The sequence below is a fragment of the Eschrichtius robustus genome, chromosome 2, assembly GCF_028021215.1.
Source record: "Eschrichtius robustus isolate mEscRob2 chromosome 2, mEscRob2.pri, whole genome shotgun sequence".
Classification (NCBI taxonomy): domain Eukaryota; kingdom Metazoa; phylum Chordata; class Mammalia; order Artiodactyla; family Eschrichtiidae; genus Eschrichtius; species Eschrichtius robustus.
This window is the reverse complement of record NC_090825.1, coordinates 136022127-136044931: the sequence shown is the minus strand read 5'-3', so window position 1 is coordinate 136044931 and position 22805 is coordinate 136022127. Positions and strand designations below refer to the sequence as shown.

At 40.2% G+C, this 22805-nt stretch overlaps 1 protein-coding gene across 1 annotated transcript in view; it reads right to left on the bottom strand.

Moving 5' to 3' along the window:
* The window catches only part of TTC1 (tetratricopeptide repeat domain 1), a 55469-nt gene that overhangs the window by 3985 nt on the left and 28679 nt on the right, over positions 1–22805 (bottom strand). The window contains exons 3-7 of the mRNA XM_068536313.1: positions 17056–17116; positions 15702–15814; positions 12233–12269; positions 7394–7542; positions 5084–5138 (exon numbers count right to left, since the gene is read on the bottom strand). Of these exons, the coding sequence (XP_068392414.1) occupies positions 5084–5138; positions 7394–7542; positions 12233–12269; positions 15702–15814; positions 17056–17116 (415 nt within the window). The remainder of the gene's footprint in view (positions 1–5083; positions 5139–7393; positions 7543–12232; positions 12270–15701; positions 15815–17055; positions 17117–22805) is intronic.

The following is a 22805-nucleotide window of genomic DNA, read 5'->3' as shown; positions in this document are numbered from 1 at the left end:
GAGACATAACGGGAAAGAGGCCGTTTAATTCACTGAACAAACATCTGATGTCTACACTGTCGGGTGAAGAAGCTCTGAAATTAGGGGTATGGAAATAACAGACACAAACTATATATATAAAATAGATAAGCAACAAGGATATACCGGGAATTATACCCATTATCTTGTAATAGCCTCAAATGGTGTATAATCTGCAAAAGTACTGAATCGCTATGCTGTGCACCTGAAACTAACACAATATTGTAAATCAGCTACACTTCAATTAAAGAAAGCTCTGAAATTAGCGTAGGGCCAATGGGAACATAAGGAAATAGAGCACAACGTTAAGGTACAACCAACAAGTTTTCGTGTCTACAAGATTCACCTTTTACTGTTTATGATGGTGGTAGAGACACACCTTCAGCAGAGATCATGCTCCTTCCTGGCTCTGCACACAATCACACACGCACGTATCTTCCCGCTGCTGTTCACAGTCAGGTTGGGCGCTCAGAGACAAGGGCAGCTTCGCTGAACCCAAGACAGGACCATCTGCCAAACTAGCCTATCTGCCACACTTTCCACTGGCTGCCAAATCCCACCCCTCCCCTTATCTGGGCAGTATTAGGTTCCTTTATTTCCACTTGTAGCAAATCTGACACCATGACTCAGCCTGAATGTGTCCACATGTCCCTAACTGTTAGGATCTCATCTGTAAGCGATCCCATGGCAAAGAGAAGAGTCCAACACTGCCTGTGCTCAGACAAGAACATTTATGACTAGAGATCAAGGCTTGGCACTGGATCCAGTTCTGATAAGTATTAATTTCTGTGTCTCCAAGCAACACTGTATTATAAAAACCCAACTGACTCATTACACATAATTTCTCTTCGGAGATACCGACTGTGCAGTAGTCAGTTTACCATCAGGAGAGCCTGGAAGGCCATTTGTTTTCACCTCCTTAAGATCACTGAGATTGGGCCCAGTGGAATAGATCCTTTAGGACTTTCTCCTATTAGGAGAACCAAATTGCATCCAAGTGAATCCTGACACTGCATTTCCTCTTATGAGGCAGAAAACTAAGCCATGAAGCTGTGACTCTTGCTTTCCTCTGCGCAAAAGGCAAATTAAGAGAGCACAAAATAGAGAAAATAAAATTCACACTCAATTCAAATGCTTATATATTAGTTAGCTCTTGGGTGAAAGTGGAAGTGGAAAGAAGCCTTACCAAGAACTACCAAAGAGGAGAAGCTACAGGAGCAGCAACTAGGTAATGAAGCAAAAAGCAGGGCATCGAAACCCCAAACGTGACACTCCCTACTGAGGGGGTGACAGCAACATGAACTGGCTGAGAGATGCTCCAGTGGCCAGAGCACATGGCATGGCAAGTGTACAGTCTGTAATGAGTACTGGGCAGGGCAGCAGGAAGAGAAATGTGAAAAAAAAGAGCCTGGATTTCCATACCCACATGTATGGTTTCAGCAGTTTTAAGGGACAGTAACAATTTCGAGGCTCTCTTGTGATATTTGTCAAGGGAGCTGATTCTAGGACCCTCTATCACTTGCAGAGAAGCACACAATGCGCAGGAGTAGCCAAAAAAGATCTGTTGCATCCTCACAATGACAATGAACAAGTTACTTCTGGCTCCAAATCTAGCTTTTGAACATGGAACATACAAGGTGGTATTCTTAATTCAGTTCACAACTACACACTCATTAGGATGCTAATGGCCAGGAGTGAACACCTGAGTAACCTCAGGAATCAGGAGACCAGCAACATGTTCCAAGAAGGTGGAAGGAGGGCATGGTACAAGTGGAAAACCTGGGCTGGATGCGGAACAAGGCCCGTGTGTGCCGAGCAGCTGGGTGCCAGTGAAAGGAAGGCAGGGTTTCTGGGGCAGTGCCTCACCCACGTCTCTTGATCCTTCGGGGGAATCAAAGAGTTTTATGTCACAGTTCTAGGTTTTCCAGGTCAGGACAGCCTCTCGACTAAGGTAGGAAGAGCAGATCTCCCAGAATGGTTGGAACAGAAGCTAAATGCTCTGAGCCTCTTAGGGTGCTCTGTCCAGGACACCTTTCCCGCCTCACCACACCACTGACTAAACCCTTAAGTCATTTCCTGGCTGTAACAGCCGCCAGGCTATCTTCCCAGAAAAAGGACAAAAGGAAACACTCCAGTTACTGACCCCTTTCCTCAAATCCAAAGTCAGCATGATTGTCCCCTCTCTGGCAAGGACTGTGGCACTATGAGTGATTGCCACCCTGGGTCTCCACTCCTGCTCTAAGGATGACATTTATAAATGACAGACTAAGAAGAGAGGAGCAAGTATGTTCTACCCATTCATAATTCCAATTAGAATTTTTTTTCCCAAGAAGGGGGGTACGTAGCTCTTCTTTCTAACAAAAAGGAAGTCAAGTTACAGAGAGAGAAGGAAAAGCAAGTCAACATTATCAAACAAACTCGAAGACAATCTCATTTTGTTAAATAATCACATAACTTAGTAAATGACAGTGACAAATGGTGTTAAGCAGTTTTAAAAATCTTTAACTGCCAATCTTCCAGCAGAAGCCATCATTCCCAGAGAAACTAGCACTAAAAATCATGCAGTCCACTGCAAAAAGCTTGCTCAGAACTTCTAAGCAAGTGACGTTACTCTGCGCTTCTAGAGGGACCAGCCTCCAAAAATCTCAAAGCACATGAATCAAAGCTGGTTCATCTGTAACAAGGAAGGAAGAACATCAGAAAGCTCTTGTGGGGCTGAGAGTGATTTCTCCCTTTAAGGCTCTCCTACGGGAGGTGACACCCAGCACCAATATTTTATTCATGATCCTTATATTCATTAAGAATATAAAGGAAGAGGCTTCCCTGGTGGCGCAGTGGTTAAGAATCTGCCGGCCAATGCAGGGGACATGGGTTCAAGCCCTGGTCCGGGAAGATCCCACATGCCGTGGAGCAACCAAGCCCGTGCATCAGAACTACTGAGCCTGCGCTCCAGAGCCCGTGAGCCACAGCTACTGAGCCCGTGCGCCTAGAGCCCATGTTCCACAAGAGAAGCCACCGCAATGAGAAGCCCACGCACTGCAATGAAGAGCAGCCCCTGCTCATTGCAACTAGAGAAAACCTGCGTGCAGCAAGGAAGACCCAACACAGACAAAAGTAATAATGAAAAAAAAGAATATAAAAGAGTCCAGCCATTCAGACTACTGATGTGTAACAACAAACTGACATATTATTTACCAAGCAACTTAAGTTGTTTACGAAGGGAACAACATAAGTAAAAGCCAAAGCCACAAGACAGGAAACATCAGCTCATTAGAATTTAGAGTGGCAAGGACAGATGGAAGTTTTGATTCCATCTGGAACTGACAATGGCAGTAAGATTCAATTTATACCTATCCCTTTATTTTTCCATATTGGTTCAAAACAAATGGACCCAGAGACCAGTGCCTAAGTGTCTTTTCCAAATCCACCATGCTCATTCACCAAGTCATCTCTTTCAGCATGAAATCCAGCTCAGCTAAATGCAAACTCGTTCTTTCTTTCCTTTTTTTTTTTTTTTTTTGCTAAAATAAAGCATCATTGTGAATAGGTAAGAAAATGTTCTTTTCCCTCTTCTTTGAAGAAAAAGTACCTCCAAAATAACTTTTCTGCTCAAACATGGTGTCAAATTTAATTAAACATGTAAATTAGGAAAAGAGCCAATTTTGGAAAAACTGAGGAAGGCTCCAGAAATCTCCCCAAGTCTGAAGCATCTCCCCCTGGAGTCTGAGTCTATCCAGCAGGGGCCGGAGGGCTTTGGATCGACTAGGTTAGTGGCTTCTTCTCAATCAACTTTGCTATCAGAGTGATCTTTGGGGAAATTTGTCTCATTCTCTGGATACTGATGCCTAAAGGCCATAAATGGCCAGGCTCAATTTATTTTAAATGATTTTCCTTTAGTCCCATGTGACTGCAATTCACAATATAGATTTAGAAAATATTCATAAGGAAAAATATATAGGAGGTCCTGAACAGAGAACTATCAGACAGGTTATAAGCAGACTATGCTGGGCAGGTCTCTGTCCAGGAGCCTTTACTCCCCTTAGTCAAGCAGACGGTTCATGAGAGGAACTCTCTAATTCCAACTATAAACATGCTTTGGCAAATATAAGAAGTAACTAAAACATGGGTCAAACGAAACCATTTCCCCGACCCCCCAACCCACAGTCTTTTCCCCCTTCCTATTTACTACTAATTCTTGCCCTCTCATGTGTTCTCAAACACTAAAGGGACTCTGAACGCCATTTTCAAAACAAAAATCCCCTTGGTTTTGACATGGTATTGGCTTGTACTGATTGCATCCTAATGAACTTAAAACCTGAAGTTGGGACTTCCCTGGTGGGGCAGTGGTTAAGAATCCGCCTGCCAATGCAGGGGACACGGGTTCGAGCCCTGGTCCAGGAAGATCCCACATGCCACGGAGCAACTAAGCCCATGCACCACAACTACTGAGCCCATGCTCCACAACTACTGAAGCCCGCGTGCCTAGAGCCTGTACTCCACAACAAGAGAGGCCACTGCAACGAGAAGCCTGTGCACCGCAACGAAGAGTAGCCCCCGCTCGCCACAACTAGGGAAAGCCCACACACAGCAACGAAGACCCAATGCAGCCATTGGGTCTATAAATAAATAGATAGAGAGATAGATAGATAAATAAAAAACACAAAAACCAAAAAACCTGAAGTTGTTTACTCAAATGAAGAAATTCAACTGTTTTTATGAAATTCATGATCTGAAACAGAGGTTGGTGGCAGCCCAGGTTGGGAGTTAATTACGTTTGCATTCTTGAAGGCAGGAAAATTTTCCAAAAAAAAAAACAAACAACACACACAAAATGGAAGTTTAGTTTTTGAAAAGCTGCTATCCACGCTAAACCAAACTGCTCCTTCTAGAATTAAAAATAGCTAAGAACTCACTAGCCCCACAGTACTGGTGCCCACAACAAACAAAGGGCCCCAAAGCTATTTCTAACTGCTGTATTCTCCTCTAATGAATAAAAGTACTGATGGCCGCATCCCCGGCTTCCTAGCTATTTATGGTCAAGAGAAGGTAAGGAAAGCAGACTTACCTAACATATCTTCCTTTAGTCTTTCATTACGTTCCTCAATTTGCTTAGGTAACCTCTGAGGGAAAAAGCACCAAAACGTGGGTTGTGAAAATCTTTTGGCTTTATTTTGAATTTGAGAAACATTAAAAACCTCATGTGAAAGTGAGACCAGGTTAAGTACATATACATGAGCCTATTAAACATAGAGAAAAACAAATGTCTGTCTGCGGGGGAGCTACAGAGACAGGAGTTTGGTTTGGTTCAATGCTATATTCCCAGTTCTTAGCACAGTGGCCCAAGGAGGACCTCAATAAAAACTTGGTGAAAAACACACACACACACACACACACAGAGAAAATGTCTGAAAGGATACAAACCAGATGTTTACAGGGGTATATTTAGGTGGTGGGATTATAGGTGATATTTATATTATTAATTTTTTTGCTCATTTGTATTTTTTAACTTGAAGTCCTTTCTTTATATAATCTAATTTGTTGAGAAAGCATCAGATCGTCTCAGCCTTGGCACTACTGCTATTCTGGACTGGGTAACTGCTGTAGGGCTGTCCTGTGCATCGCAGACTGTTTAGAGCATCCCCGGCCCCCACCCACCAGATGCCAACAGTACCCTCCCAGTCATGACAAAGTGCCTCCCCACACTGCCAAATGTCCCCTGGAACCAAATCACCTCCAGCTGATCTAGATTAGAGTCTTCTATGGTCACTTTTAGCTCTGTAATTGCCCCCAAGTACTCTGGGAGTCCAGTATTAACTCAGTTGTAATAATTCAAGATAAAATAAATTCTTTATGCACATGACAGCTAGCTTTAAAAAAAGGCTCCCTTTCACGGAACTCTTAAAACTAATTTGACAAGGATAAAGGCTACCAAGAATTTAGCCAAGATTTTAAGAACTCTATTCCCTTTCCTCATGTCACATTTAAGTTAATTCTAACACCATTCAGAGATACGTTAAAAGTCAGATAAAGGATTAAAACTGCTTTCAAATTGCTTATGTATTTTAATTACCCCAACGAGCCCTTCTCCCATTATTCAAAAGATCTGTTGTTACTGAAGGAATTCACCTCAAGTGGGTATAAAAACAAAGCAAAACAAAACCCAAACCACCTAGAATATTAGTGCAGGGAGATGAGTCAACATTTCTCAGGTCAGTTTGGTGGAGTAACAGTCCCATGAACTAGATGGGAACCTGTATAGCAGGGGCTCAGATGCCCTCAGGGGCCAGAGAGGAAATGTAAATAAGTAATGGACCGGGTGTAAGGCAATAGGACGGGCATGCTCAGCGTGGAATCGAGAGCTCCAGCTGAACGCCAGCGTGTGGGAGCTCAAGGAGGAGCCAGCCTGTCCGCATCTTCCAATTTCAAGAGGAGCCCGACTTAGATTTTTATCTAGTAAAATCTTTCCATTTGTAAATGCTGGCAAGTGCCCTCAATTCAAAAAACAAAACCGAGAACTGTGGCTTAAATAAAAGACTCCTGTAGCTCCCCGGCTCCTGCCACCTCTGCTGCCACCTCTGCTGCGTACTGGGTTCAGAACGGACGTCTCCATTGTAATGGCCCTCTGAAAAGTCTGGCAGCGAAGAAACCTGTTTAGTTAAAGCCAGTGTTTGTCGAACTTACTTGAACACGCATTATTTTGGGGCAATAAGATATACACATCCAATACTGCAGTATATCCTTCAGAGTGTATGTTGCTCTGTGCGTTAGAGATAATCAAAGAGTGGTGCTAAAGGTAAAAGCACAAATCTGCAGTTATTTTTAAAGGGAGGAAAACCAGTAACATTTAGCTAACTTACAACTGACATAAAAAATATTATGTCATTTAGAAGCAAAAGGATTTTTAGTGCCAAGGACAAGAACTAGAGTCATTTTAAGAGAGATAAGAAAGTTAGTTTAAGATATATTCAATTGGAAATGTGCTGGCCATATGACAATGAATAGAAACTTGGTGACTGAGTAAGGAAAAGGATGAAAAGAAAACCAGAAATTTGTTACCTATAATATTAAGACTCACTTTCAACTAAACCAGGCACCTACAAGTAGACAAGATTTCCCTAGTCCAACAATGAAATAAAGTTCTTGTCAACCCTAGATGTTAAAGGTTTACACAGATAACACTTTTAGAATGAAGATTACATAGTGCACGGTACAGTGGGTGTGTGGCCACCACTTCAAAGTTCTATCTCCCATATATTCTGATAAGCTTCTCAAAAGCTTAGAAATGGCATATAGTTGTGTCTCTAAGGATTATTTAACATTCACCGAGTAGCAACACAAGGAATAGAAAATATTTTTGTAAAAAAATTAGGTTTACCATACAAGCTTCTCTTGCTTGATGTACTGATGGGTCTTTTTCTAGTATGGATTTATAGTCTTCCAGGGCTTCATCCAGCTTGTCAGTCTTCTCGTACAACTCCGCTCTCCTCAATATTGCCCTGATATAGCTGGGGTTTAACTGAATTGCTATAAAAAGAGAAGAAATAATTGTCACCATGAGGAAAAAGGGCCTATACATCCTCAGCTATATCAAGTTTCTTTATTATTCTCCATGGGTCCATAAGGAAAAGTTATTTGTCAAAGGACATACCTACAGTTGGCAAACTTCTTCTGTAAAGGGCAGATGATAAAGATTTTAGACTTTGTGGGACAGACAGTCTGTTACAACTACTGAACTCTGCTGTTGTAGCATGAAAGCAAGCATAGACGATGCATAAGCAAATAAGGTTAGGTGTATCACAATAAGCCTTTATTTATGTATACTGAAATTTGAAGTTCACATAATCTTTATGTGTCTTGAAATATTACTTCTCTTTTAATTTTATTTCCAACCATTTAATGTAAAAACCATTCTTAGCTTGTAGGCTGTAAAAAAGCAGGTGGCATGCAGGCTGGATTTGGCTTGTGACTGTAGTTTACCAAACCCTGGTCCATACCCAAGTTCTGCTTTCCACCTACTTGTCCTTCACCCACTTCAGAACAGGCCAAAACACAGAGCTCAAGGCACAGTAAAAAAGTAAGAGGGAATTTGAAGTCACACATTAAAAAATTGAGGGAGAACTTTGGTGGCAGACTCTGCTATCATTCTCTCTTTTCTAGGCCTCAGCTACTGAGGTCGTGCCTTGACTCCTGAGGTTACATTTTTAGCTAAATCCTCACTGTTCCTTCAAACACCCGCTCTAACACCCTTAGATCACTGGCACATAATATCCTCTCCTTTTTCCAACAACAACCTTTCCAATAATCCAGTGCCCGCGTTTTGGTTCAAGTATACTACAGTCTTGTATTCTTTTTTGAGTTGTTTCTTTCTCTGTTAGAAAGCAATATCATGGGGCTTCCCTGGTGGCGCAGTGGTTAAGAATCTGCCTGCCAATGCAGGGGACACAGGTTCGAGCCCTGGTCTGGGAAGATCCCACATGCCGTGGAGCAACTAAGCCCGTGAGCCACAACTACTGAGCCTGCGCATCTGGAGCCTGTGCTCCGCAACAAGAGACCGTGACAGTTGAGAGGCCCGCGCACCGCGATGAAGAGTGGCCCCCACTCGCCGCAACTGGAGAAAGCCCTTGCACAGAAACGAAGACCCAACACAGCCAAAAATAAATAAATACATAAATAATTAAAAAAAAAAAAAAAAAAGAAAGCAATATCATGGCTCTAGAACTTTTTTTCTTTTCAAGTGATATACTCGTTTTTAAATTCACTCACGCTTTCAGTAACTATTTATTTAGTACCTAATATATGCACCTAGTGCAGTGTATCTCTGGAGTATACTAGTGGCAAACAGAACAGACTACGTCCACGTTCTCATGAAGCTTTAAGCTATTCTAGGAGGCAAGAGAAGATGGCATACAAATAATTTCAGATAGTTTTGTGCTGTAGAGAAAAGTAAAACAAGGAGATGTAAATTCAAGTGAAGAGGGGAATAAGTAACTTTAGCGAGTGGTCAAATATGAAAAAGGATTATTTGAGGGAGGCCAGCTATTTGAAAAGCCGAGGAAGAGCACACAGGAAAAAGGACTAACAAGAGTAAAGGCTCTAAAGCAAGAATAACTGTGACGTGTTTGCTGGTGACTAGGTAAGGGCTGCGGCAGAGATGAGGTTGAAGATGCGCAACAAGCAGGTCACGGAGGCCTTGCTGGCCAGGGAAGGGAGCTTGGACTTTTTCTTAAGTGTGATACGAAGCCACTGGAATGGTTTCAAGCAGATTAAGAAGATTAAGACATAATCTGATTTACAGTTTTAAAGGATCACTTTGGCTACAGTGTGGAGGGGACGAGGGGAAGCAGAGACAGCTGGGACGTCACTGCAATGGTCCAAATGAGAAAGGATGCTGACTAAGCTGCTAACGTGGAGACGGAAAGGAGAGGCCAGATTAAGGAAATGTCTTTGAATCAGAGCCCAAAGGATCTGCTAATCAATTAAGCCATGTGGAATGAAAGAAAGAGTAATCCGGGATGACTCCAAAGGTTTTCGTTTCAGCAAGTAAATAATGGATAATAATGCCATTCATTAGAATGAAAAAAACTAACCTCAAGTTGTACTCATGCATGCATGCATGGGGACTGTGGAGGCACCAGAGTCTGTTCTGGGCACGTTAAATCTGCAATGCCTACTAGACATCCCAGAGGAGATGTCAACTTTGCAATGGGATACAGGGCTCCAGACTACAGGGCAGAGCCAAAAATATAAACTATAGCATAGAGATGGGTTATTTAAAGTTGCAGAACTAGATGAGATCACATAGGGAGAAAATATAGAGGGAAAAAAAAGAAGAGGGCCCTATAGATGAAGAACTAGGGACTTCCGAAATGATGAGGCTGACAGAGAAGCCAGCAAAAGAGACTAAAAAGGAATAGCCAATGCAACAGAAGAAAATGAGGAATGACACACTGTGTTAAATGCTTTTGGGAGGTCAAGTAAGATGAGGATAGAGAAGCAACTACTGAACAAGAGGAAGTTGTTGGTGACCTTTACAAGAAGGGTTTCAGGGGCATGAATGAAACAGAAGTCCAAAGGATGCGTGAGGAGAGAATGGGAGAAGACAAAGGAGACACAGTAGGTATAGACAATCTTTCAATGAAGCAGACCAGAGAAATGGGACAGGGGTTGGAGGGGGATATTGGTTCAGGAGAAGGTTTTCTGAAAGAACCCAAACCTCAACATTTCAACTTTACACGCTGTCAACCTCCCCTTAGTCCAGCACATCATATTCTCTTAAAATATTCCCAACTACATAATACTCACAGGAAAAAAAAAAAAAAAACTCCAATGACCTCTACTGCCTCTTTTAAAAAACTGAACCCCCTAATTTACATTTTAACTCAGATACTGCCCCCTTCTCAACTAGTGGATAGCTTCTAACAATGCAAATATGTATTGAAGAGAAAGAACTCTTCCCATGATTACTTTTTTTTTTTTTTTGGCCACGCCTCAAAGCTTAGAGGATCTCAGTTCCTCGACCAGAGGTTGAACCCGGGTCCCGGCAGTGAAAGCACCGAGTCCTAACCACTGGACAGCCTGGACAGCCAGGGAATTCCCCATGATTACTTTACAAAAAGCTCAAATGTCAACTTTTCACTCTAACTTGTGATTTTCTTTCTCAATCCATATAAACAGAATTAAATTAAACTTTATTTATGCCAAGGCTAAAAGACCAAAGGTGACTAGCATTAAATACTCTTCCATATAACTGGTAGTAATGGGCTCCAAATATGACCTCAGAAATAAGCTAAGTCCTCTGCCAGGGTTTATGCACTGAGTGGGCATGTGTTTGGGGGGTTGGTGGGAGGAGAAGGGTCCTTAATACAAATAAACCATACTAGTGTCAATGTATTTGGCCTATGGGTTCAACAACCCATATGCAGCCCATAACAACTAAGTATAAGCACATGAATACTGATTTAACCAAATCCAAAAACAAATCTGGAAAACACTTTGGTTGGAAACACTTTCCTCCCCCTTCCTTTCATTTTCTTGGCTCCTACACTGAGGGTTACAGCTAGAAATGAATTCTCTTTCCTAGTGTATACCCTGCTAATCAGGCTTACAAGGCATTTTCTCACCATTTGGTTACAGAGAAAAGAACTGAAAATCAGAAGCTTGTTCCTAATTTAAACTCTTCAAACCCACACATCTCACACAGATTAAGGTCAAACACCTTCTTCCAAACAAAACAGTACATTCAGAATTAGTTGCAGTCCAAGATAAATAGATCAGAAGAAGTTTGCTAGATTCTAATGTAGTAACAGTTTCATTCAGATACTCTATAGAAATACCAAGTATAAAGAAAAGAAATCCAGTAGAGAGGGTGACTAATTCATGTTAAAAAAAACCTAAAAAACAAAACAGAAGAGGGAATTCATGCTTGGTCTGAGAGTGGGATTAGATAATATATAAGGTTCTTTCTAACTCTATGATTCTCTCAGAGAAAATGTTATCCAAAGGAGGAAAATGGAAAAAAAAAACAACAACAACCCACAAATTACAAGAGTAGTAATTAGCTAGAAAGACGCATGAGAGTAGCAAGATGCAAGGAAAGTGATTGTGTGTTCTCCACACCAAGACAAGACAACCGTCTGGCCTATCAGTAAATTTGTGGAAAAAACAATGGTGATCTATGTCTGGGGCTGTCTCCATCAGTTGGTAGAACGAAAAGACCATGATGGAACTCAGATAGCAGAGGCTTGATTCATTGTGTGGAACCTGAAAGGATAATTAAAATGATGGCAAGGAGGTCTGGATTAAGTACTACATCTGAAGAGAGTACCAATTCCCTAACAGCAACTGCCCTTCCAAACACACAGATTCAGGTACCCCAATAGCAGCTAACTAAGATCTTCAACTTCAGTTTCAAAGGAGGGTAATTTGGACATACAGGGAATAAACTCTGTTTCTGTGGCCAAGGTAGCTTGGAATTATTCTCCATATATTTACCAATACAGGATAAACTGACTGAACTATCCATTCAAAAGCATGCTTACACTAAGACAACTACTGTGCAGTACCTCTAAGAAAGGCCGAGAGCTTCTTCTTTAACTGCCTCAGAAGAAGAGTACATGTGTACAAGTACACACCTGACTGAGAGCCTCCTTATTTGCTTGTCTAGCTGAGGTAATGCTTTTGTATGTTAACATGCAACAAGACCAAAAAGCTGTACCTTTGCTGCAGTCACTGATGGCCATCTCTTTCTTGTCCTAAAAGGAAACAGATCATTAATATGTCACCCTAATTCTGTCTCAATAGCCCAAAGGCTCAATGACATATGCTGATCATTAATAATTGCTTATGGAGATGCAGAATGCTTTTCGAGGAAATAACACCAAAACATGCATGTTACTTCCAAGCTAAAATTCAAACTATGCTCACAGCTCTAACTTGAAAGCCTCCTGGTGACAAATTTTTCAAGTAGCTTCTTCCTAAAGTATCTTTAAAGATTGTTGCAATTGACTTGTTATATTTGCAAGACACTTTACATTAGAACGTTGAGAGTGAGAAAACTTTGTGATCAATTAACAGGACAAATGACTGATATATGAATAACTGAATTAATAACCCTCCTCTTTGGCTAGCTGTTATATATCGCACCCAAAGTGGTATCTTGAAAACGTATACAGATGGTCCATCTACAGACTACTGTATGGCTTGTCGTGTAGTCTCAGTTATGAACCTTAATTTATCCACTGATGAAACAAAAACACAAAACAATTCACTAAATAAGATATCTAACTAATTTAACTTGCTGAATTGAGAAGCATGGCACAGTGGAAAGAACACAGGATATCAAAAGAACTAGATTCTAGTTTCAGCTCTGACACTAATCTGCTATTTAACTTTTCTAAGCTCTAAATGTCTATTTTCCCCAAATTAGAAATGTTCTACAATGTTAGAGAAATGTTAGTTCAAATAAACGTTCAATACTTCCATAATGGCTACTGTAGCAAATGCCAAATATTTTGCAGAATATTTTAGAGCAATGTCTACCAAATTGAGTTTCAGGATTCAATCAGAAACAGTTCCAGGATGGGGAGTGACTGCTTAATGGGTTTCCTTTTAGGGCCATAAAAAAAATTTTGGAACCAGACAGTGGTGATGGCTGCCTAACACTGTGAATGTATTCAGTGCCACTGTGAATGGCACTGAATTCTATACTTTAATACGGTTAAAATGGTCAATTTTGTAGCATGTGTATTTTACCCACAATAAGCAAAAAAGGTTCCAGAGTTATTTGGGAAACACTAACTATATTATCTCTTGCAGTGTTCATCATAGCAATTCACATATTAAAAACTCTAACAAGAAGTCCTGTAGTAAAGAAATCTGTAAGTCAGTATTTCCCCAACTTATTAGATTTCTATAAATCTAAGATTCAACTTCATATTTTAAACTGAAATAGGAGTAAATCTTTATAACTTTTAAAAATAATTAATTAATTTATTTATTTATGGCTGCGCTGGGTCTTCGTTGCTGCGCATGGGCTTTCTCTAGTTGCAGTGAGCGGGGGCTACTACTCTTTGTTGCAGTGCGCGGGCTTCTCATTGCGGTGGCTTCTCTTGTTGTGGAGCACAGGCTCTATGCACACGGACTTCAGCAGTTGTGGAACGCAGGCTCAGTAGTTGTGGTGCACGGGCTTAGTTGCTCTGCGGCCTGTGGGATCTTCCCTGACCAGGGCTCGAACCCGTGTCCCCTGCATTGGCAGGCGAATTCTTAACCACTGCACCACTGGGGAAGTCCCAAATCTTTATAACTTATGTGTACAACTGCTGTGGTGGTATTCTTTGTGCCCCCAAGTAACTACTTTTAGAGCCTATTTTTTTAGGGCTTTGTCTGCTCTTGTGTAGTCAGGCCTAGAGCTGAACCTCTGTCCTAACTCCAGTTTGCCTTTTCCCTCTCCCGACATGAAACATAAAGCTTGCCCAGGCACACCCAGTCAGGGATGCTGAGCCTGCAAACTTGCCTTTCAGAAATTCTTCTTAAAGCAGTTAACCCATCACTTCCTTAAACTCAGAACATGCTCCTTAAATCACTTCAGCACATTAATTCTGAAAGTCTCCAAGTCTATAATTTTAGGATCTTTTAAAAATATTAGGAATGCAAGTTAAAAGCACAAAACAAACAAAACCCCCACTAACAAACCTATCCTTTGTTCAGGAAAGAGTCACAGAGCAACTCTCTTTCGAGTTCTCCTCAGCTGTGACAGACAGAAGACTAGCAAGGCCATACATTTTCCTAATTCAAGAACCAGTCGATCATACTAGCCCAACACTAGCAATGCCAGTAACTTGGCAACTGTGGGAACAAAGAACCCCAAAACCCAGGAGCCAAATGGGTATGGTGCGTTTTCTCTGACACTGAAGGTATCCTTGATCTCACTTTACAATGACAATTTCCAGTCTAAGAATGTGGCTAGATGTCTCGAAGAGGCAAAAGTGAAAGATCAGAATTTTCCAGCTAAGTGTAAAAACTGTTAGGTGTGAATTCTGATCGATGGTGGAATATATTAATGACTGTTGTTTTAAGTAAACTTAAAACAGTTGTTTTATTTCCCTTAATACAAAATGTCTGTTTGTATACTCCAGAATTATTCCTTCTCTCATGCCACAGGAATCACTCTAAAAAACTTCACCTTGGACACTGAATCCAATAATAAAACATACGAGTCTGGGTTAAAATAAAACTTTTTGCATGTCCGAATATTCAAGCACACCCCCACCCCCCTTTAAAAACCCTGGCCATCCAAAGTGACTTTGGTAGAAGCACTAGAGAATTCCAGTCAACATCAAAAAAGAAAGTGATGGAGATACCTGATCTAAACGAACAGAAAACCACTTCACCCAGTCTTGGGTCTGCTTCGTAGCTGCTTAAAGGTGTGTTAAAAAACCTACCCTTTGTGCTTTGAATACAAGTAGTCACAGTTAAACAAGTGGTATTGTTTTTTTCAAGCTCTCATCATTTTAATCTGGCAAGATTTACTATGTTAACTAAATAGGAATATCAGACAAATCACAAATCTAACTTTTGGTATCCAGCACAATACCAAACAAATATATTTATACTCTCATCTATTCTAAATTCACTGTTACACCAGGCTCTCAATCCTTTGGAAATACAAAATACCTTTGAACTTTCCCTGACACCTACTTTGCATTTAAGCGTACCTCTCACCCCAACTCTTGGACGTTTCTCCGTATGTCCACACTTTCAACAGAAAATCAGAATCTCAGGGATAAGCATCTTGAAGTCCAGTTTTAAACACTGTTTCCTATCGCTTTGGGTCTTTATCTAGAGTTCCAGAGGCCTAAAATAAGCAGCTGTAGCTATTCTAGGAGATGCATTAGGCTCTTTGCTTCATTAACTTGCCCTAGTTTGGCGGAAACTTTGCCAGCCTTCCTTCCATGAAAGTGTTCACTCAGCCACTTTAATGAGGAATGTGAACAGTAATCTGACTGAAGTTTTTCAAAATATTTTTTCTATCTTCCCCGTGCCCTTTAAATCAGGGAAATATATGGGTAGGAAAAGAGAGGCAGCAACTTTAGAGCCCCTACGCTTGTTTCTGGAGAGAAGCTATACTACGAAAACACTGTTAAGTTCATGTGCTTCTTAAAAAGAAAAAGGTCAAAGATACATACCTGTTTCATCCTTGCAGCAGCTCTATTTGAAAACAGAATAGACCTGTCTTTCTGGAAGGAGGATGGACACATCTGAAGGGCTCGACTGTAAGTACTTTCAGCTTCTATATAATCTGAGGATAAGGTAAAATATGAGAGGTCGTTATGATTTTATACCTGATATCACTGTATTCCAAAAGATCTCAGAATGCATAGCTTTCCATTCACGGGACAAAGGTCTCCAACAGAATGCTCTATATGTTCACCTTTCATTTGGCTTATCAATTTAGTAAAGAGTTTTGAAAGGGGATTAGGGAACTGGACAGATGAAAGAGACTGAAATCTGGGATTAATGGCCCGGGATGAAGAAAAAAATTCTATGTATATATTTTCATTAAAGACATTGTGCTTTCATGGAGTCAACCCCGCTAAAACTGCTTCCATGAAATGTTTGGAGAAACATTTTATAGAGCCAAAAGCAACAATGTAAAATTCAGCAGTTGACTAAACACCTTAAAAGAGAAAATGGTGATAAATTTATATATCCATTGCCACACAAAGAATTATGGTCAGGGTACTAAAAGAAAAATTGCCTACTCACTCCTTTCTCAGATTTGAAATATTTAATACTAAAATACAAGGAGATACGTTTTCAGAGAACCTTTAGTTTTCTTAGAAAAAAAGAAGTGATGATTGCTAAACCAGGATATAAGAAAACAAATTTTTTTTAACCTAAAAATAACTAGGGGAAGATGTTACTACTCCTAGATTTCTAAAGCATGCACACTCTGAGATGTGACAGAATTTGATCATAAGATCAAATAGTTCCCCCAAATTATAAGAACGAACCCCACTTATTCCTAAGCAAATATAGGAAATGCAGAAGGACCATCTCTCTACTTAAGGCATCCACAGAAGAAGGCACATGAAAGAGCAACCAAAGTACAAGCAAAATCCTTCCCTCGGCCACACCGGATGCACTGGGCCAGTATTCACAGCACTGTCACAGGTGAGTAACGGGGACCCTGTTTTGACAGCAATGCAGCAAATAGCCTTTTAACATTCCAGTTTAGAGTTTCCCAAAGCAAAAACTCAAGAGTTTTTCCTCCTAATCTCTGGGTTTATAGACAGTAGATTACAGAAAAGAAAAACTATGCCTGTGCCTAGAGACACATGGTAACTGGTCACTGTGACTGGAGAATAATTTGGACCTGGTAAAAAAAACAAAATTCCAAGGTGTTGGGAGGCAACAGGGTATTATTAGCAGTTTAGGTCTGCTAGTTGTTTCCAAATGTTCTTTGGTGTTTCTTCACAGAATCTACAAAAGAATGAGGAGTCAAGACGCCCAGCATCAGTGCTGAAATAGGTATCTTACCTCCTTTCTTAAACTGCTCATTTCCCTCCTCCTTTAGTCTAGAGCTCTCTTCTCTCCTTCTCTGAAAGAGATCAGAGAATGACATAAATTCTCACAATATTATGATAAATGAACAAAAAGGTCAGCTTTCATTACACATTACGCTATTCAATAGGCAGCAGCTTGACTTTTGAGAACTGGGTCAGTTTTATCTAAATCTCAAACATACAGAAAAAAACACATGACCATCTGGCTAATCATCAAGTGAATTCTTGATGTTTAAAAGATAAAACCCAGGTTTTCTATGTTTCTAGCTTTTGCATGGAACAGTAATTTCTATTTACTAAAAATGAAACTAAGTACACCCACTGCTGGTACGCTTACCATTACAAATTCAAATTCTAGATCTGCTACTTATTAATTGTAGAAGATCCTGGACAAGTTCCAGATCGTTCTGAGCCTAGTTTCTTCATCTAAAACTTAAGGCTTTAATAGACTTATGGATTAATGTGATAATTTATGTAAAACTCCCAAAACACCGACTGGCAAATAGGGCTCAATAAATATGAGCTATTATTTTTCTGTAAAATAAATAATGTAATACTTATTTAGCTACAATTGCAGTTTGTGTCATAAAGGTGACATACAGTAGCCAGCAGAGCGCATTATGGAGGACAAGTCTTATTTGCAGGGTCAGGCAGTATGCAGTTAGCAGGCTAACACAGGGAAATTTGAAGAAACCCAGAGAAACCTCTCTTTTCTTAGCTTCTTCTAACAACTCAGAAATTAACACAGATGGCCAAGCACTCTTTGAACTCAAAGGCAGAGTGAATGTTATTCTGTAGAGCAAAGATGACACGTGCCGAGTCCCTATGTGCTTTCAGCCCTGAACAGATTTAGCAATATGGTCGGCAGAAGCAGAACTGGCAGCAGGGTCTGCCTGCCACCTTTTGACAGCATTTTTAAAAAAGAGAGAATCTCCAAAAATCTCTTCCTTCTTTCTTGAAGCTTCTGACTAAATAAAAACTTCAAAGGGAGGAAATAAAGTTAGCAGGGTTTTTCATCCACAGTACGAACTGGGAGCCTAAACAATTGGTACTCTTAAGATTAGGAACTAAACTAAAAATGTTATGTCTCTGGAGATTTGTAAATGAGCTGTTGAGACCAGGGTGCTTTCCAAATACCTTATTACTATACTCTGGATGAAACAGAACACTTGATGAATCTCAATAAAGAAACTAAAAGGTAGGTATAAACTGAATTTAGTTTTTATGACATTAATGTTCAGCAGACACAATAATAATTCATTTTAAGATATAACATATCTGAAGGACGACTACTCTAAGGGAATACAGGAAAAAATAAAATGGGTAGTGGTGATGGCAATCAAAACACAAAAATGTGGCCACATTTACCTAGTACTACCCAGGAAGGAGGTGCTTGAATTATAATATCCTCTGTTGTACTGGTCAGGATTTTTGGATGCTAGCAAAAGGACTATCTTAGGCAAAAAAAAAAAAAAATTAAGGGAATATTTACTGGGAAGCTACTGTGGGGCTCACACAATCAAAGGGAGGCCTAAAATACAGGCTTAGAAAACAGGCAGGACTCAAGGCAGCTCTGTTAAGTCAAAAAGCAAGAAAACGTTAAGTGTCTTTTAGTGGAAGAATCTGGCTAAAATAGGACTGTAATAGCAGCCAATAAATCCTAACCATTCCCCTTTCTTTGTCCTGATCCAGATTTAAAGCTTTGGTCAGAAGCATCCAATGAGCCAAGCATAGGTCACATGCCTTGGCTGTCAGAAAACAGAGTGAGGGAATCGGGGGATTGACTGGCACTCAACATGATTACAGCACAGGGGAATTTCCTCCACATGAGAAAGGGGATTTGATGCTGGAGGCCAAGAAAACCCCATAACAAATCCAGTTAAAAGTTATTTCAACCCCAAATAGATAAAGCAATCTTGAGAAAGAAAAACAAAGCTGGAGGCATCATGCTCCCTGATTTCAACCTATATTACAAAACAATAGTAATTAAAACGGTATGGTATTGGCATAAAAACAGACACACTGATCAATGAAACAGAACAGAGAGCCCAGAAATAAACCCACACACATGGTCAATTAATTTACGATAAAGGAGCCAAGAATATACAATGAGGAAAGGACAGTCTCTTCGATAAGTGGTGCTGGGAAAACTGGACAACCACATGCAAAAGAATGAAAATGAACCACTATGTTATACTACACTCAAAAATTAATTCAAAATGGATTAAAGACTTGAACGTAAGACATGAAACCATAATACTCTTAGAAGAAAACTAAGGCGGTAAGCTCCTTGACACAGGTCTTGGTAATGATTTTCTGAATCTGACACCAAAAGCAAAGGCAACAAAAGCAAAAATAAACAAGTGGGACTACATCAAACTAAACAGCTTCTGGACAGCAAAGGAAACCATCAACAAAATGAATGGAAGAAAATATTTACAAATCATATACCTGATAAGGCATTAATATCTAAAATACATAAAGAACTCATACAACTTAACAGCAAAAAACCTCAATCTTATTAAAAAGAAGATCTGAACGGACATTTTTCCAAAGAAGACATACATGGCAAACAGGTACATGAAAAGATGTTCAAAATCATTAATCAGCAAGGAAATGCAAATCAAAACTACAATGAGATATCACTTCACACCTGTTAGAATGGCTATTATCAAAAAGACAAGAAATAACAAGCGTTGGCAAGAATGTGGAGAAAAGAAATCCCTTGTGCACTGTTGGTGGGAATGTCAATCGGTACAGCCACTATGGAAAACAGTATGGACGTTCCTTAAAAACTTAAAAATAGAACTACCATATGATCCAGCAATTCCACTTCTGGGTATTTATTTTAAGAAAATGAATATACTAACTCAAAAAGATATCTGCACCCCCATGTTCACTGCAGTGTTGTTTACAATAACCAAGATATGGAAACGATCTAAGTGGCCGTCAATGGATGAATAGTAAAGAAACTGTGGTGTGGGGCTTCCCTGGTGGCGCAGTGGTGGAGAATCTGCCTGCCAATGCAGGGAACACGGGTTCGAGCCCTGGTCTGGGAAGATCCCACATGCCGCGGAGCAGCTAGGCCTGTGAGCCACAACTACTGAGCCTGCGCGTCTGGAGCCTGTGCCCCGCAACAAGAGAGGCTGTGACAGTGAAAGGCCCGTGCACCACGATGAAGAGTGGCCCCTGCTTGCCACAACTAGAGAAAGCCCTCGCATAGAAACGAAGACCCAACACAGCCAAATAAATAAATAAATAAATAAATAACTCAGGAGCTCTTTAAAAAAAAAAAAAAAAGAAACTGTGGTGTTACATACACACACACACACATATATACATACAACGGAATATTATTTAGCCATAAAAGAGAATGAACTCTTCCCATTTGCGACAACATGGATGAACCTAGAGGGCATTATGCTAAATGAAATAAATCAGTCAGAGAAAAACAAACACCATATGATTTCTCTTATATGTGGAATCTAAACAAAACAACAAAACAAAACAAAAAACACCAGGCTCATAGGTTGGGGCAGGGGGGTGGGGGTGGGGTGGGGTGGGTTTGGGAGAATGGGTGAAGGGGTTTAAGAAAAACTAAAAAAAAATTTTTAAATTCTAAAACAATTTCAATTAGGGTAAAATCAAAACCTTATAAATATTAGGGAATTCATTTGATCAATTTTAAATTCACTCAAAACCACACACACATCCATGTATCACTGGCTAATAATGTTCTAACAATGAAATGAAAAGTTGTTTTCACATTAGAAAATATATTAATGCAAGGTAGCATGTTAATAAGTTAAAATAAAAAATTATAGGATCACATGAATAAATGCATCACAGGTCTTAAAGGTCTGGAATATATTTAAAAAAAACAGTTATATCAAAAAAATTCTTTAGAGAAGGGCAACTCATCAAGTTATTAGAGTTTAATGTCCATACATTAACAATTTCAATCTATTTTAACTCTAATTTCAAGCTACTTTCTGGTCTATATCTGCTCTCCAGTGCCAACTTATCAGGAATGTTCCATGAACACAGATGAGTCTTTCAGACTGCCAGATCAGGCTCTTGTGAAGTGTGTGTGTGTGTGTGTGTGTGTGTGTGTATCAGGCTCTTGTGAAGCGTGTGTGTGTGTGTGTGTGTGTGTATCAGGCTCTTGTGAAGCGTGTGTGTGTGTGTGTGTGTGTGTGTGTGTGTGTGTGTTTTAAGAGTTTAATCATTATTTGGTAAATTTAGAACATTAACATTTCAATGAGAAAAGCCTAGAGCCAAGGTACACCCAGAAGGAATTATTGATAAGGGCCAGCCTGAGCAGGCAGCCTGAGAAAAGCTCACGGTGTCTTTATAACTAGGCCTCAAAGTTGAACTGGCCAAGAGGTGAGCTCCAGAACGTATTTCGGAGGCCAATTATTCTAAGGAAGGAATTTTATTTTTTGGTCTGATAAATCACAACTCAGTGACCCGTTAAGCAGTAAACCCTGGAAAAAGAGCTGCTGCTTCCACAGATTGTGTAAATTGAGGATTAATTCAAGTATCAATATCATGCTGAATATCTCCCTGGCAACAGCTAAAAATAGCACTTTGAAGAGTAAGCTGTGCTATCTCCCAGCTGTGCCAGGAGACTAACGTGATCCCAGTACAAAGACTGGGATTTATTCTGCTGCCGGAACATACTCTTTTTTCCAAAGGATGGCACGCACACTGTGTAATGTTATGGAATCCAAGGACAGATTTCATCGTGTGTAAGTCTTACTTAGCATGCTAAGTGCCGGCAGTATTCACACATGAGTGAACTGGTAGTGCTGGTATCCTGCTGCATTACTGGGTGCAAATCTTCCAGGTTCTTGTCTAACGTGGTTAGGAGCTCTCTCACATGCCTCCACAATACCTTTTAACACATTGCAGAGACCTCACAGGGAAACATCTGTTCTAGAATTGTATTTCCATAAGAATGGGGACAGTTCTTACAGGGCTCTAACTCAGTAGTCCTCCCCATCACTAAAAACTCAGGGAGAAATAGTGACATTACCTTGCACTGTAAATCATCACAGAACTGCCAAGGAAAACCTCAAAAAGACAATGCCCTTGATGAATGGAGTTTATTTCAACAGTTATTACCACAACTGCAAACTTTTCAGCCTGGCACTCAAAGTTCACTATAACTTATACCAGTATAGCATTTCACTGCTTAACATCTGCTGTCACATACGTTAGCTCAGCTCATCTGCTTCCCAAGACAATTCTGAGAGATGGGCATGGAGGTATTTACCTATTTTACAGGTTAAAAAAAAAAAAAAAGAAGATTCAGAAATCTTTTATTCTTTGCAACAAACTTCTATTCCAACCTACTCAACCTAATCTCCCATTACTACACAAGTCCTCTCTTCTAGACAGCTGGATCTCTTATTCTTCACTCCATTCTTTTGCTTACCTACCCACCTTGGAATGCCATTGTTTTTCTTCTAGATTTCCCTTCCAGCTGCCCAAACCAAATTTTCCTGTTTTCAAAGTCTAGCACAAACCATATCTCCACCCCAGGACTACCTTTCACTTCCTTCCCCACATGATCTTCCTTTGAATGTAGACTGTACATAATGCCTCTATTTGGGCAACTCAGTTCTACCTCACAGGTTGTTTTTTAAAATTATAAGAGGACTTCCCTGGTGGCGGAGTGGTTAAGAATCCGCCTGCCAATGCAGGGGACACGGGTTCGAG